General features: G+C 42.1%; 1 protein-coding gene across 1 annotated transcript in view; it reads right to left on the minus strand.

Moving 5' to 3' along the window:
- Nucleotides 1-1,721: 1,721 nt before the first annotated feature.
- The window catches only part of SLC4A11 (solute carrier family 4 member 11), an 85,337-nt gene continuing 72,648 nt past the window's right edge, over nucleotides 1,722-14,410 (minus strand). Inside the window, exons 18-21 of the mRNA XM_088524989.1 lie at nucleotides 12,188-12,361; nucleotides 7,640-7,835; nucleotides 5,472-5,641; nucleotides 1,722-2,039 (exon numbers count right to left, since the gene is read on the minus strand). Of these exons, the coding sequence (XP_088381115.1) occupies nucleotides 1,976-2,039; nucleotides 5,472-5,641; nucleotides 7,640-7,835; nucleotides 12,188-12,361 (604 nt within the window). The 3' untranslated portion in view covers nucleotides 1,722-1,975. The remainder of the gene's footprint in view (nucleotides 2,040-5,471; nucleotides 5,642-7,639; nucleotides 7,836-12,187; nucleotides 12,362-14,410) is intronic.

A 14,410-nucleotide genomic window follows, 5' to 3' on the forward strand; every position in this document is an offset into this window, starting at 1 on the left:
GGTCACACAGTGCCATTTTGTTCACTAACACAGGTGAGAGTTTTCTCCTGAAACCGAGGAAAATTCTCCTGCTCTGTGACAAGAACCATAGCCAAAAGGGCACGTTCAACAAAACACTAACTGCTCTCCTTCATTAAATGCCAATATAAAGATTAACAGTTTTAATCAAAAACTGAAAATTCCATTCTTGATACATGCATTAAAACCATAGGGACTACACTAGGATGAAACCCCACCTGACATTCAGTGTAAATACAGTGCCTTGAATCTGGTTTGGTTTCAGCATATGATCATTTTGTCTAAATTCTTCCTCTCTCATCACCAAATTTGTCCTCTCCACCATGTAGAAAAATACCTAATCACTAGTGCACATGCTGATAAGACACTGTGCTATTTTCTGGGCAAGCAACTTGCAAAAGTCTTCCCTCTGCTCATCTGATGTATTTGCATTTCACTTTATATTCCCCTTGCCTCATTTCTACTAAGACAAAATGAGTTTTGAAAGCTCATCATCTTGAGAACTCCATCTATTACTTAATGCTTTACCTGTGACCTGTATGTGCAGCAAAGGGAAAGGACCCAACTAAAAGACAGCGTGTTTCACAGTACTTCAGATAAGAAAACTGACCATTGTACAGGCAAAGTTAAACTGAAATATAAAAGACAGCAGAAGTTAGATTCATCCAGAAATATAATATAATGTCTGGGAGCATGGAAAAAAACATGAGATTAGCTACAAAAACAATGAAGTGACCAACAATTATTCATTAGGCAAGAAGAAACTTTCATTACATGCTATACATAAAAATTAAATGCAAAATTCACATGTTGGAGCATCAAGACAGAATGATAACCTTAGAAGTCATGGGAAGGAAAAAAATTGAATAAAGCAACATATGGACAAAAACAGTAAATGAGCAGCTTCAAAATAACAAAAAAGTGACCATATCTCAAATGAGAAAAAGCAGCACTGAAGCAAAGAACAAATAAATGCTCAAGACATCACAGGTAACACTGATTGCACAAAACACTTCTGATATTTCAAAAGAATCAGGCCTATTTGTATATCTATGCAAAATATATACACAAATCCATATGTATATATGTACACATAGGCACTACTGTACATATGTATATGCAATCAACAACTGCACTTTGACAAATCTGAATCTGTGTGCAAGCAAGAACATGGCAGTTGTGCAAAACCACACTTCCATATTTGATTATTGAGCAGTAATGGTAGAAAGATTCAAAATAATTCCCAAATAACGTAGACCCAGATACAATTTCAGCAGCATCACCAGGTGAGCCCAACCCCTGAATACCTCCAGCTCCTCCGTAGGAATTAAACACTCAAAGCTGTGGATTTTATCTGTCCAATTTAAAACTGTTTCAAACCCTTCCACTACTCGGTCAGAAGAGATGGCCACACCTCTCCTGACAGCAGTGGCTTACCATGAGGCCATCCCACCTGGAATACCATTTTGGGAATACTGGACACATGGGAAACAATTGAGAATTCCAGAACAGTATTGTCATTCCGTTAAAGAAGGGTCAAGCTGCTGTCCTTATACATCAATAGTGTTTTTGAAAAAAAAAGGGATGTGGTGCATAGAAAAGGGGTCCCCACCCACCCCAAACAAGGGAACGTGTGACAACACTAGGAATGCATGCTCCAACCATAGAATGTGCTGATCTTTGGGGTTTCCAGTTTTGGGATGTAGAAAGTAATGTTTCTGTAAAGCTCGCTTGCCTCAAGGCTCTGAAGAGCATCGGCCTCCAAGTCCAAGACTGTTTTGGTCTGACGCTTCAACGCTCAGTTGGTCTTTAATATTTGTGCATTGCCAACGCCATATTAGAGCAGAAAGTGGTGAAAGAAAGAACTGCAGATCAATTGTTCTGTGCCTCAAAGCCACCCTGTCCTTTCAACTCCAAAAGGAGCCATCTTCATGCTTCTGTGTGCATCAAATCCTATTTAGTGCTCTGCATCCATAGCATCTAAGTACTTGGCTTCAATGATCCTAGGGAGCAGGTTATACCTAAGATTGAACCAAAGAGAGAATCAATGCCTGGTTATTACCATTTCATTACTGTAACACTGTTCGTTCTCCGACAAGTTTGTTCAAGATCATACAGACTCACACAACTGCAGCACAGGTGAGGAGGAGGAAAGAAAAACAACAATTCTGCAAGCAAATGCAGCAATTATGGAAACAGCAGTGCAGATGTCTTGGAAAAAATCTCCCCATGTCTGTTTAGGAGGGAGGAGTTTGTCTTCCTCACACAGCAGAGAACTGCTGCCCAAGGGCACTCTGTTGCAAAGGGGTTTTGAAGGAAGTACCAAAAATGTACAGTCTCGCTTGAGCCACAGCTATGCTCCTGCTTTGTACAGGGCACTTGGTTACCCTAGCTTGCATACAGACAGGTTATATGGTCAAAAACAATAATTTATAATAAGCAATTACCCATTTCAGTGGTCTCCCTGTAGTTTTCCCCACACACAGACCTTACACCCTACAGCCCTGCACCCTCCCAATGACCCTGCCAATACGAGGCATGCAGAACACATAGCAGAAATCCTCCCCTAAGGTCACAAGGCTGTCTGAGACCATGATATGAAAGTTACGTGCATTACAGGATCTCAGTCCTTCAGCATCCCAGAGCCACCTCTTCCACTTTTCCCAACTGGAGGTTTTAATAAGCACCCAGGAACTCTGCAGTCTTTTGAACCGTAGAAGTTTTGTCTGCAGGACTTGAGATCACTGCAAAAGGCTAAGCAGGGCTGTGATGTTCAGTCCTCCAGCTGCTGGCAGAGCTCCGTGCCTACCTCGTGTGCCTGACTTTCACTGGAGTATGAGGACAGCATTTATGTTACCTTTTTTCTCCCTCCCCCTTCAAAAAACACCCTTGTGACAAGGTATTTGGGTGAAAAAGGCAAAGCATTATAACAGTATGCTGTAAAATTGCTCTCTTCATTAAATCCTACTGCATATTTATAGTTTGACACTTTGTTGCATAACAAGAAAGTTTTTTAGCTGCTGAAACAAGACTGAAACACCAGTAGACTTGGAAGAGCCTTTTCAATACTGGAAAGAGATCTCAAACAGCACTTAGTACTGAGAAATGCCATAATCTCTTCAAATTGATCTGTCATGAAGCAAAATGATTAGAATGTCATTGGAAGAAATTGAAAAGGCAGCATTTTATCCACTTCTCTGAACATTAAAAATACTCCTTGGAGCAGGGATTAAAACATAACCAAAAACTAATAACCATAAGGCTCCGAATCCAAGACAGGAATTTGGGATACCTATAGGGATCACATTTCCTCCTGACATGTTGTAATACCACAGTAATGAGAAGCCCTTGAGATACAACATCCTTCATGCTGACACACCACCCATGAGGAAAATGTTCCCTCATTTCTTCTCTTCCACTCTGCTTCATATAAACTACCAAATCTTTGTGGAAATGCCTTTTTTTTTTTTCCTCTAAAACTAAAGTGTCCTGCACAGTGGTGCTACCTTCCAAAGGGAAGATAAAGGGTGGTTTTTTTTTTGTGTGTGTGTGTTTTGTTTGTTGGGTTTTTTTTTTTTTTTTTTTTTGGATTTATTGTGCCAGGTAGTACACATCAGTTTTCCCCTGGGCTGATTATCCAGACAGTAGAAAAGCTTGCTCAGGAAAGGACAGCAAGTTAGCAAAGAGCTGAGAGCATCTTATTTATTCAAGAATATATATATATATATATATATATATATATCACCATGGAATAACCTAGTTGTCACAGAATCAGGTTGACACAGCACCCTCCATCAACTTAGCCTGTTATATTACTTCTAATACTTGAGTATTTGGAAAAAGCAGCTTTGCTTTATTGGGCTGTCTTGTTTGGAGATGTGCAATTCCCACAGGAGCCAGTCACCCACCACTGCACACAAACCAAGTGTTTACCAGCTGTTTAACCACTCACCCAAAGCAATACCTATGTGAAGGGTTGGGAATGACTCCTACCATAGGAATAAGCTGTTTGGCGTTTCAAACTTTTGTTTAGGCTTGAAAAGCACCTTGGGATGATTTTAAGACACTTCTATAGTCCTCTGCCCTTGGATTAAAAAAAAAAAAAAAACACGAAAACAAAACCCCACCACCTATACCCTCAAAATAAATACCCAGCTGAATCCTGTTACTTGGAATGCTAACTCCATAACTCCTACATGGAAACTCACCCTTCAGATAGCTCTGCACAAAAGGCAGTCACCCAGATCATGAGCTCCCCTCATTCTGAACAGCTCTTGCAACAGCAGAGCCATTCTCTTCCAGCTCCCCCAGAAATCCTCATGCTTGCTGCTACTACCTCAACTCAGTTTTGCTGCAAGCTTTATCTGAGCAAGCAATTTCTTGCAGAAATTGCAGAAAAACAAAAAAGGAGTGGCAAGAACGGTATAGATATGTGGGACCAAATTTTATTGCTAATGGATGTTTAGATGATTAAGTCAGCATTTTTTTTTCTTCAGATATTCATCTGAAAACCCCAGCCTAATTAACCTAAGCCAGTTGGAAGCCATGGTAGTTATGACATGTGCTTTTGTTTTGGAAAGAGCTGGATCCGTCGTTACCATCCAAGAAAACATCACAATAGCTGCCTTTGTGATAATCTGCAACAATCCTGAACTTTCAGATCAGATGGAAAGTCTGAGATTGCGAGTTCAAAGACAACCAGATATCACTGGATGCTTTCACTGGCCTAAAAATAACCGAAGGGGCTGGAGACAGATACGCTCTTTCCAAGATCTTATTATGGCTTCTCATTATGTCCAAAGGATGGAGAGCATGAATGATTTAACTGGAGAATTAAGGGCAGTCATTGTTTAATGAACATTCAAGAACAAGCTAATGTAATTTCTCAACACCGCCTCCAATGCTGCACGATATTGCAAGATCCTCCCAATTTTAGAGAATATATTTTAAGGCTAAAAGGGGCCAGTTTGACCTAACTAAGATAATTTGGTATGGTAGAGGTTACGGCAAGGTTACTTTATCCCAGTACAGCCCCACATTAGGTGTAATGACCCCTTGCATCAAGTATCTAGTTCTGCTCTCTGAGTACAGATCACAGAAAGCCAGTTCGCAAACCAAGGAGGAACGTGATCAAATATCTAGAGAGGAGGCTTCCAAGGAAGAATGATATCTTGGAAGCACTGCTATAGGAGACTTAATTACCTCCCTGCTAGTGGAAAGAACAGCACCTGCCCGCTCATATCCCTTTGCAGAACCCAGCAGGGTAATGACATTTTGTCCTGTGCCAGAGGAAGAGCAGGGAAGTCCAGGGAAGGTCACCAACCACTCCCAGGACACAGTTCAAAACTACAAGAGGTCCCTCTGTGACTGCTCACACTAAGTCCAACACCGAAGTTAAAAAGCAGGGAACACTGGCAAAACACAGCCAAGCTTTGCCACAAAGAGCACCATACCTGATTGGGATCATTCCGATCATGATGAGTGGGAAGATCATCTTCATGTAGGGCAATGGTGACATGCCAAACCCACAGAGAATGAGGAGCTGCAGGACCTGCAAGCCTGTGAAATAGTGGATCTTCCTCTGGGGCACTCTGCGGATGTAATGTGTCGGAGGATAAGCAGTCTGGAAAGGGAAGAATTACGTGTTACACAGAGCAACATGGAATTGTGACTGCAGGGTAGAGCACAGACCTTTGGATATCAGGGATTTAAGAATGTCGCATTCATACACACACACAGCGCATCAATATCAGTCCTTGATAGGTTCAGCCACTAGACACAGGGTTTGTAGAGTTAAATGCTTTAAAGCACACCACTGGCAACAACACTCAGAAGATAACTGAGCACTAGAAATCTGGGAGAAAAAGTCCATACCATGCAGCTAGAATTGGCTTAGGAGGATCTGGAGGGCAACAAAATACTTTGATGAGATTCCCCTGAAAAGGATTATCAGGGCTTTGCAGCAACACATGAAGGCTCTGCAGTGTGGTGGCGGTAAACAGATGTGTTGGGGGTTGCTAGATGGTTCCTCTACCCCAAACCAGAACTCCTCATTATTTCACAGCCTTCTGAGCTCTGCTTATCACACCCAACACACTCATGATCAGCTACCCTGCCTGAACCCTCACAGAGGAATTGCACAGGGTCAGATTCAGGAGATGATAGAAGAGACTGTACTCAGATTGCTTATACTCATCCAAGCCACTCATTTTTTGAGAAGGAGGGGAAAAGATGACATTAATAAGCTAAATATTCCTCGTGGTTTCTTCTGACAGTTACTTGCTCATGTCTGATGCAGGCTTTGACTCACTGTCTATACATCAGTGAAGGGAATGAGCGACTGTCTGCTGGCACAGATATAGACTCAGTGGATTTCAGATTGTGCCATGACTCATTAAAAGGTTTCCAGAAAGGGGAAAGATCCATATATGAGAATATTTTTTAATTTTCCAGACCAAAGCTTGGAAAATTCCAAGCATAATTTGTACTAAAACCAGAAGTAATATTCCATGTACACCAGTAACTATTCATTCTTCATTTGAAAATTGACATGACAAATGTAAGCTTTCTTCAGATTTCACAGTTCTAGCCACCGAGATATAATATTAGAGATCAAGAAAGATTAGCAGAGGTGCAGAGCCAAGGGCTTAAGCCCTTGACCCTTGTTATACAACATAAGGCGAGCTGGAGACTTGTTACTGCTCCCAGATACCGCCTACACTGCAAACTAATGCCTTCTCGGCACTTGTAATATCGACAGCTCAAAAGTAGATCTCCCAGATTTGTTTTCATCCCACATCAGAAGGATTTCAATAATGCAAGTCATTTTGTTTTGACTTGCAAAAAACTGTCATGTGGAATTTAACAGAAGTCAAAAAAATTAAACTGGAAGACAAAAAACAACCTGTTCTGAAACTTGGTTTGAGGGGAAAAAAGAAATCATTATTTCCTGACATTATTATTCTTAACAAGGTGTATGTGCTCTGCAGTTAACAAATCACAATGGATTTTTAGGACTTAAAACCCCTATATTCAGCAGGCAAGAATACTTTTTAAAAGTCATTGTTTGAACTTATTTTTGGCTTGTATCTAACACAGTTTTGGTGATATCTTCATGGGAGGCAGCTATTTGTGCTCACTCAGCTGTCTGCTGGTGAAAGGGGCTCTAGAGCTCTTGCAAGCAAACTGAAAAGAGAAGGATCATCTGAGGCTGCTCTGAACAGGAAAACCCCAAAGCTTTCAAGGCAGGGAAATGTGAAAGACAGTTTATGCAGAACTTCAGTAAAGAAAAAGTTTGTTTCGATGAACAGTTCTTCTGTTGCTTTTTTTAAAATCCAATAACAGTGCCATTTTGGGGTGCATAATTTCCTTACTCATTTGCCTGCTTTAATATGAGACTTTTCTTGCACACATACCAGGGCCAGCCAAGCTAAGCCAGAGACATCAAATTTCACCTCTTCTTTACACAAAGAGAGGAAAGTGATGCATGAGGTACAGGGAGCAGGTGGAAATCAGGCTCCAGGAAGTGTGGCTTCAGGGATAAGAATGCTCCTTGCACCACTAGCTCCCAGCATTAGCATCTCGTTGGCCCCAAGATTGCAGGACATGCCAACCTACATACCTGTTCTTTCAGCAGCAGAGCCACCCTCTCAAAGAGCTGGTTCCCGTCTATGGAAGTCAGTGCGATGTATAAGAAGAGGCCATAGAGGACTGGCTTTGGGATCCACTGAAGAGGGAAAGGGAGGAGCAGGAACGAGAGGCCAACGAAGAAGTTGGCCACTAGGCTTGTCAGTCGGGTCTCCTTCACGCTCACAATCCTGGAGGCAAGAGGATCGGAATGAGGTGAGGCTAAGAATCAAATACCACACATATAACTGAGGCCATCCAGGACACGTGCCACCCATAGAGGACAGCTCATCTCCACAGCACTGAGATCAGCATTTCTAGCCCTGAGCTGACACCGAGAAGACAGAGCTCTTGGACCCAGACCAGATGACACTTAATCCACAACTCAAACAGAGCAGCTGAAAAAGTGCCAAATTCCCCCTTCCCTGTTATCTCCAAAGCTGCACAGACCCAATCCTGAACTATATTACCCTCTAAACTGATTCAGTTTAGCATACTGGGAAGGAGGGAAAACAAAAACCTAAAAAACAAACACAAACATACCCCCAAAACACAAGAAACCTCTGAGCAATAAACTTCTTTGATTTACTCAATGCATATGCAATTGGCTTTTATCCAAAAGAAAGCTCACTGACTTCCACAGGAACCAGAGAACCTCTTGTTTGAAAGAAAACACACACACACAAGCCCACACTCCTGATAGAGTCAGCATTTTGATGTATGTGAGGATCTCTGTTTACATGGGGGGAATGCCAAGACCACTATGGAGGGAGCTAGAAATTTCATTCTGCTGTGGATTAAAGCAGTTGTGCTGCAAATTGTCCATTACCATGCAAAACATGTAATTAATGCAAATTTGCCAGAGTTGACGGACCACAGATTGATATTTTTAAACCCTGGAAAAATAAATAAATAAACCCCACAACACACTGCACTCACAGGAAATTGCACAGCAATTTTCAGAGTCTACTTTGGGGCTGCGAGAGGGACAAGAAAGAAAGAAAAGTTCTCTCTCAAGGCTCCCACAAGTAGAAAAAGAAGGATTCTTGCACATATCTGAGAAAGAAGACACACCAATTCAGTGGATAATCACTAGTGATTAAACACCCCTCTATCAGTAGGAACATGCTTGTTCACAGGCTGCTTTAGTGAAGCCTACTGGTCTCGCTCCCTGGACATGAAACCTCATATTTCAAATTAACCCTCTATGCAGTAGAGATTAACACAAGAGCCAGACTTAAGATCCAACAGAACATATTTTCTTCTTTTATATACACAGTGCTGGGACTTCATAATCCCTTCTGTCCTAAAGACAACTGCCAGCTGCTTACATTAAATTCTTTCAATATTGAGTTTTTCAGAGTCCTGCTTATAAGCAAGGTCAGACTGAACTTCAAATCTCTTATATTTGTGCATTAAAGAACATAAACTTGTTGGGAGACAGATGAAGCTGTCGCCCTCAATATTTGGAGAGAAAATTAACAGTCTAAGTGCTGTCTTGCAAGATCTGGATAGTGTGATAAAACACTGGCAGTCACAGGACCCAAGTGACAGCAGTCAAAAACTGCCAACAGTGCAGAGTCTTGAGGACAACCCTGAAATTCCTTGGTGAGCAAAGACTGCACATATTATCCAGCATTACCAAGAGAAGATGCACAGAAGAGACCCTGGAGGTATTAACTTCTGAACAACTCCAGGTAGATTTAAACAGAAACCAGCCTACTTCTGCTTTCTCCAGACCCAATGGCCAGAGGGTCCTGCTAACACCTGCAGAACTTGAGGGAGAGCCCAGCAGTTCTTTCCATTGTGCTCCCTGCACAGCTCCCTGCTCCTTGCCAGCTCTGGAAGCATTAGGGCTTCAGTTAGATCTCACTGGGCATCATTTTCACAGCCTCCAGGGTTAGAGGAAGGCAGAAGAAAAAAATCTTGGAGATGACAGAGCCAAGCAAGCTTCAAGTGCAAATGCTAGGCTAATTCAGACTAATCTAATAGTGTAATAAAGGAAGAGCCTGGCCACTTAGAGCTAGCAGAACCACCAGGCTTTTGCCTTTTAGAGCCTCTCAAATGACCCAGTAAGCAAAAGGGAAGGGATGCACTGATTATTTTTGTCCTACTGAGTTAGAACAAGAAATCCCCCCTGCTTTGTCATCATGCAAGCTACAAGGCAAACTTTTGAGGGGAAAAGAAAAAAAGTCAGTTATTTCTGGGGAAACTAATTTTTGAGGTGAGGTTCTCAAGCTAGACTCCATTCTCACAATGGTCTCAATTTGCCTTCAAGATATTTTAGCAAGTTCATTATTAGAAGAGGAAATGTTAGGGTCTTCCACTGTTTTTATTTCAAACGTAAGGACATAAAGGGCAGTCGTATTAAGCCAACAGAAGATACCTGGAATTTTCAATGTATTCAAGAGCTTGTTTAGCCCTTGAGAAAATATCTTGTGCTGCAATGAAAATGAAGTAATTTTGGGAGATTAAAGTGATCCATCCAAACTTGCTTCCCCCAGAATCCTTTAATACAGATAGCATAGGATTAGCCATTTCTGACTTCTTACATACGCCTAATGACAGCCTATTTAGGGATTCCAAGGTCAGTCCACATCCAACTCAAGTTGTTACTCTACAGGGGAGAAGAACTTGCTTTCATTGTGACAGATCTTTATTCTTGTTTATATTATGTTCACTGAGTGCTTTGATTTCCAAGTGCAGGAAAGGAGCCTTCCAAGGGAACCAGTGCTGAGGGAACTCTTCTTGATTTTTTAATTGAGCTTTAGTACAAATCTCTTCTAGCAAAGCTAACTAAGGAAAAAAATAGAAAAAAAAGGAAAGATGACCACATCGCATGGAGCCTCCTGTTTATAGCACAGGGAACAAGCAGCTTCCATTTCAAAGGAAATTCAAGCAGTGGGGGAATACTGACTCCCTGCGCCCCCTGCAACATCCAGTTCAGAGCATCTAACCACCCACTTGCCTCCAGCAAAGAGCAGGGCCATAAGGGAACAGCTTAGTGCAATTACGCAGGGCATCCCTCCTCCATCTCACCGAGCACCTTCGCATAGCTTCGGCTCTGGTGATTAAAGGCCAAAGGGATCTGCCATGCTCTTTTGGGGCAGCTGCAGGAAGGAGCAGAGGATGCCACAGGGACGCTTGATAAATAGGTATCAAAAGGTAAATTCTCTATCTCAGAGCAAATTACAGATTCAAGGAGCAATAGCAAGGATTAAAACCCTGCAGAGCTGTTTAAAGCAACTGAAATTACAAAGTTTGAGGTGGAGATACATTATGGCTTCTCCTATGCCAAGAAATACTAATAGGACCATCAGCACAGGGGTTGCTCTCCCAGAAAAAGGCTGTAAAAGCATTGCAAGGAACAGCAGGGCTCAGCTGTTCCTGGATGTGATGGTGAAGCCTGTCCATCACTGACAACAAGCAGCTGTGCTGGGTTGGACTGTCAGGAGGCAGCAGAGTATGAAGGCAAGACTGAAATTAAAAGGCAGAGCAGCTCTATCCCCTAAAGTAAATGACCACTTAGTCTCATTTTTGATAAGTGATGACTCTGAAAATGGAAACAAAGTCAGGATAATTAAAACTAATGGAATGCAAGTGGAAATTACCACTTCTGAGGTTAAAGCCCTGAAGTGTAATGTACTGAGATCAAACAGACCAGATAATCTCTATTTCGGAGGAGTTTTCATGAGAAATTGTTTTTTAAGTATGTCTCCAATAAAAGACAGTGCTGGACAACTGAGAGCAGCAAAACCTGTTCTTAAAGAAAAAGGTCGGATCTGAGCACAAACATTTTTGTATAAAACCATGAAATAAAATATTAAATAAGCCTTTGTCTATCTGAAATGTGGTCAAAGATGCTATGGATGCTCTGAAATAAAGCTGCATTTTTCCTGCCCTTTGTAATAACCACCAGACAGGTTTCAAGCAATGAATCAGATGGGATATTTTCTGGCAAGAATATCTGGAAAGATCTGGTGAGAACCTAGCCAAAACATCTCCTCAGCCTTTCACAGGGAGGAATCCAACAAAAGGACCTCAGCAAACACTATTTAAGAAGGCAATCTACATCAAGAGGCCAACTGTCTCTTAATGTGCCTCCATCCACTGATAAGAGCAGAAACTCCCCTAAAAGGCTCTGCTAAAACAGGCACTTTAGGATGATGCTGGGTCACAAGCTAAGCCAGCTGGCTGAGGTGGCTTTGGATGCATCTTCCATTTCTCCTTCTCCCTTGCAGGTCTTTGCAAGGGGACAGACTTTTCAACCACATATCCCACTGTACCCAACTGATTAGGAAGCCACAAGTCAAGCCTAGAATGGAGGACTAGACAGCTCTGTGGTTATAGGACCTCTCTTCCAATTCAGCTACAGCTGTATTGGCAAACTCAGTGCAGTGTCTGTAGGTTGGGTTATCAGAGGCTGTTCCTACAGCACAAAATTCCAAAGTCTGTCTCATGCAAACATGACAAAAAAGGAACTTAATGCCACGTCCATCTCTACTCTGCCATCTCCTCTGTGGGCATGTCACCTCTTACTCACGTCTCATAGATGTGTCCATTTTCCACCCTCTCTTCCACATAGGCCAGAGCACGGACATGCATCGGGGAGTGAGGGAAGGCAGCGTGGATCCACGGCAGGCCGAAGATGGACAGCCCTGTGTTGATCAGTGCAACAAGCAGGAGGTCCCAGTGATAGGCTGTTCCCTTCACCAACCTGAAACAGGAAGTTTTTAGCATTTTAGCAAGTTCATGGAAGTTTTTAGCATTTCTAAAAATAACAGGGCCACTCTTGCTGAAGTGAGCCTGAACACTAGACACTGAAGTTCATTCCACACACAGCACAATTTCACCCATCTGCTGCTTTATAGGCTATACTACATGAAAGCTACAGGTAGTGAAACTTGATAGTTGCTCTGCGAAAAGACCATCTTGTTGAAAGAAAAATCCTGAGCAGAAAGGCAACCCACCAAAACAGCTCATGAAAATTTATTCAGTGTTTTGCAGCTCCAATTATGGTGGCATCCACCCAAAATACTCCAGTCACATCTTCTGGCAGAGCCCACAGAGGCACTACCTAGAAATCTGGGTACAGTTTGCAAAACTACAAGCACTGGAGTTTCCCCAGCCTTCTTGCTTTTAATCCTGATCTCTATCCTCTCCCACAAGCAGACCCAGAAGCAGCTGCACGAGTGTTCAGTACAGAGTAATCCATTACAGTTATGTAAGTGTTACTGCATGGTAAGAAAATAGGACATGAATTCATTAAGTATCATCTTCTCTTAGATAGTCAACCAAGGCAACATGCTAACTTTAGTGAACACAGGGTACTTTCCACTTTGTTAGAGGAGATGGAAGTTAACAGCCTTCATAAAGGATTTGGCTATTCCTCATTCACTGTGTTAAGGAGTGTTAGAGTGGCTGCTAACACTTCAGTGCATCTACTTTAAACTTACTGTTTTTGCAGAGTCTGGACTCTTCTTGAACGTATCCAGCTAGTGACAACTGCTGAGATGTTTTGAGTAAAATTCAGAAAAAACAGAAAGATAGAGCTCTCGGATTTTGATTGCCAAGTTAAGACCTGCAGTTCTGCTTCTGCACCTGGATAGTAGGACCCTGAAAACTGTTCAGCTCACCCTGATGCAACAGCCACAAAGGATTAGCTGAATTGATCTTTAAGCACAGGCAACTAGAAAGGGAACTCAGACATGAGAGGTTCATCCCACTCAAGCAGGCTCAACTCACCACTTATGAGCCATACGAAGTGTTACAGGACATGAGGCACACGGGGCTAGAAGATGACTGTACATAAAGGAGATCTTAAGATACCCAGGCTCTCTCAAAGGGCAAAGCTTGGGCAAACATTTTGGGTGGAATCCAGTTTTTGAATAAGAATCACCTCCTCACAGGAAGTGTCCACCTCCATTGACAGAGAAGACCACATAGTGACTAGATGAGACATGTCTACATTGCAACATCTCTGAAGCTGAAAGATGCTGTCAGGAAGGGTGGGTTGCAGACTGTGTGGCTGTAGACATGCTTCCTGTGGTGGCTCATGCTTTGGGAGCACAGCCCAAGCTCACGTGTTGCTTACTCAGGGCAAAAGCATCTCCAGCATCCCCAGGGTATTCATCTATTGTTTGATTGCCCTTTTGGAGGGCTTTACAAGTCAAAGCTATGCATCTAGTACCAGCATCATTTTAGTTCCCCTGGGATACTGTTTGGTCTCAGCAGTCTTGCAACACTGATGAGATGAGAGTGTAGATAAAAATCTACTGAGCTTCCATGTTTCCTTATGTTCCATGGTGGCCCACTGGCTGTCTGATATTTTACTGATATTTTGCATTGATTATTCTTTAGCAAGGTACAGGAGAGTATTTTGGGGCATTACTTTTTCCTCATTTATTCTCCAGGAAGAAATCATTACCTTTGGAGGGCACTAATAATGCTTTCCATTTGGCCAAGACAGCTAATGTAGAACTACAGGTGCAGATGTCCATGGCATTTTTATACTCTGATGGTATCCAAAACAGATGGCAAGTCCTAGCTTATCTTCTCTACAAAAAACATGCTCTGACACCTGATCAGGCACAAGCTCAGTCTCATTTACAATATTATGAAGAATGATCCATAATACATTATGAAGCATTTTGAAAAATACTACAGAAACTACAAAGAATAATTTATATTCTAGTGGGACACTAGTGGTAGGTTTGAGATCCACGTAAGGAAAAAAGTGACCCATTTATATTACGAATTAATGCAG

Source organism: Tinamus guttatus, unplaced genomic scaffold (genome assembly GCF_059628265.1).
Source record: "Tinamus guttatus ecotype Peru unplaced genomic scaffold, ASM5962826v1 Tinamus_guttatus_pri_ptg000218l, whole genome shotgun sequence".
NCBI classification, from domain to species: Eukaryota; Metazoa; Chordata; class Aves; order Tinamiformes; family Tinamidae; genus Tinamus; species Tinamus guttatus.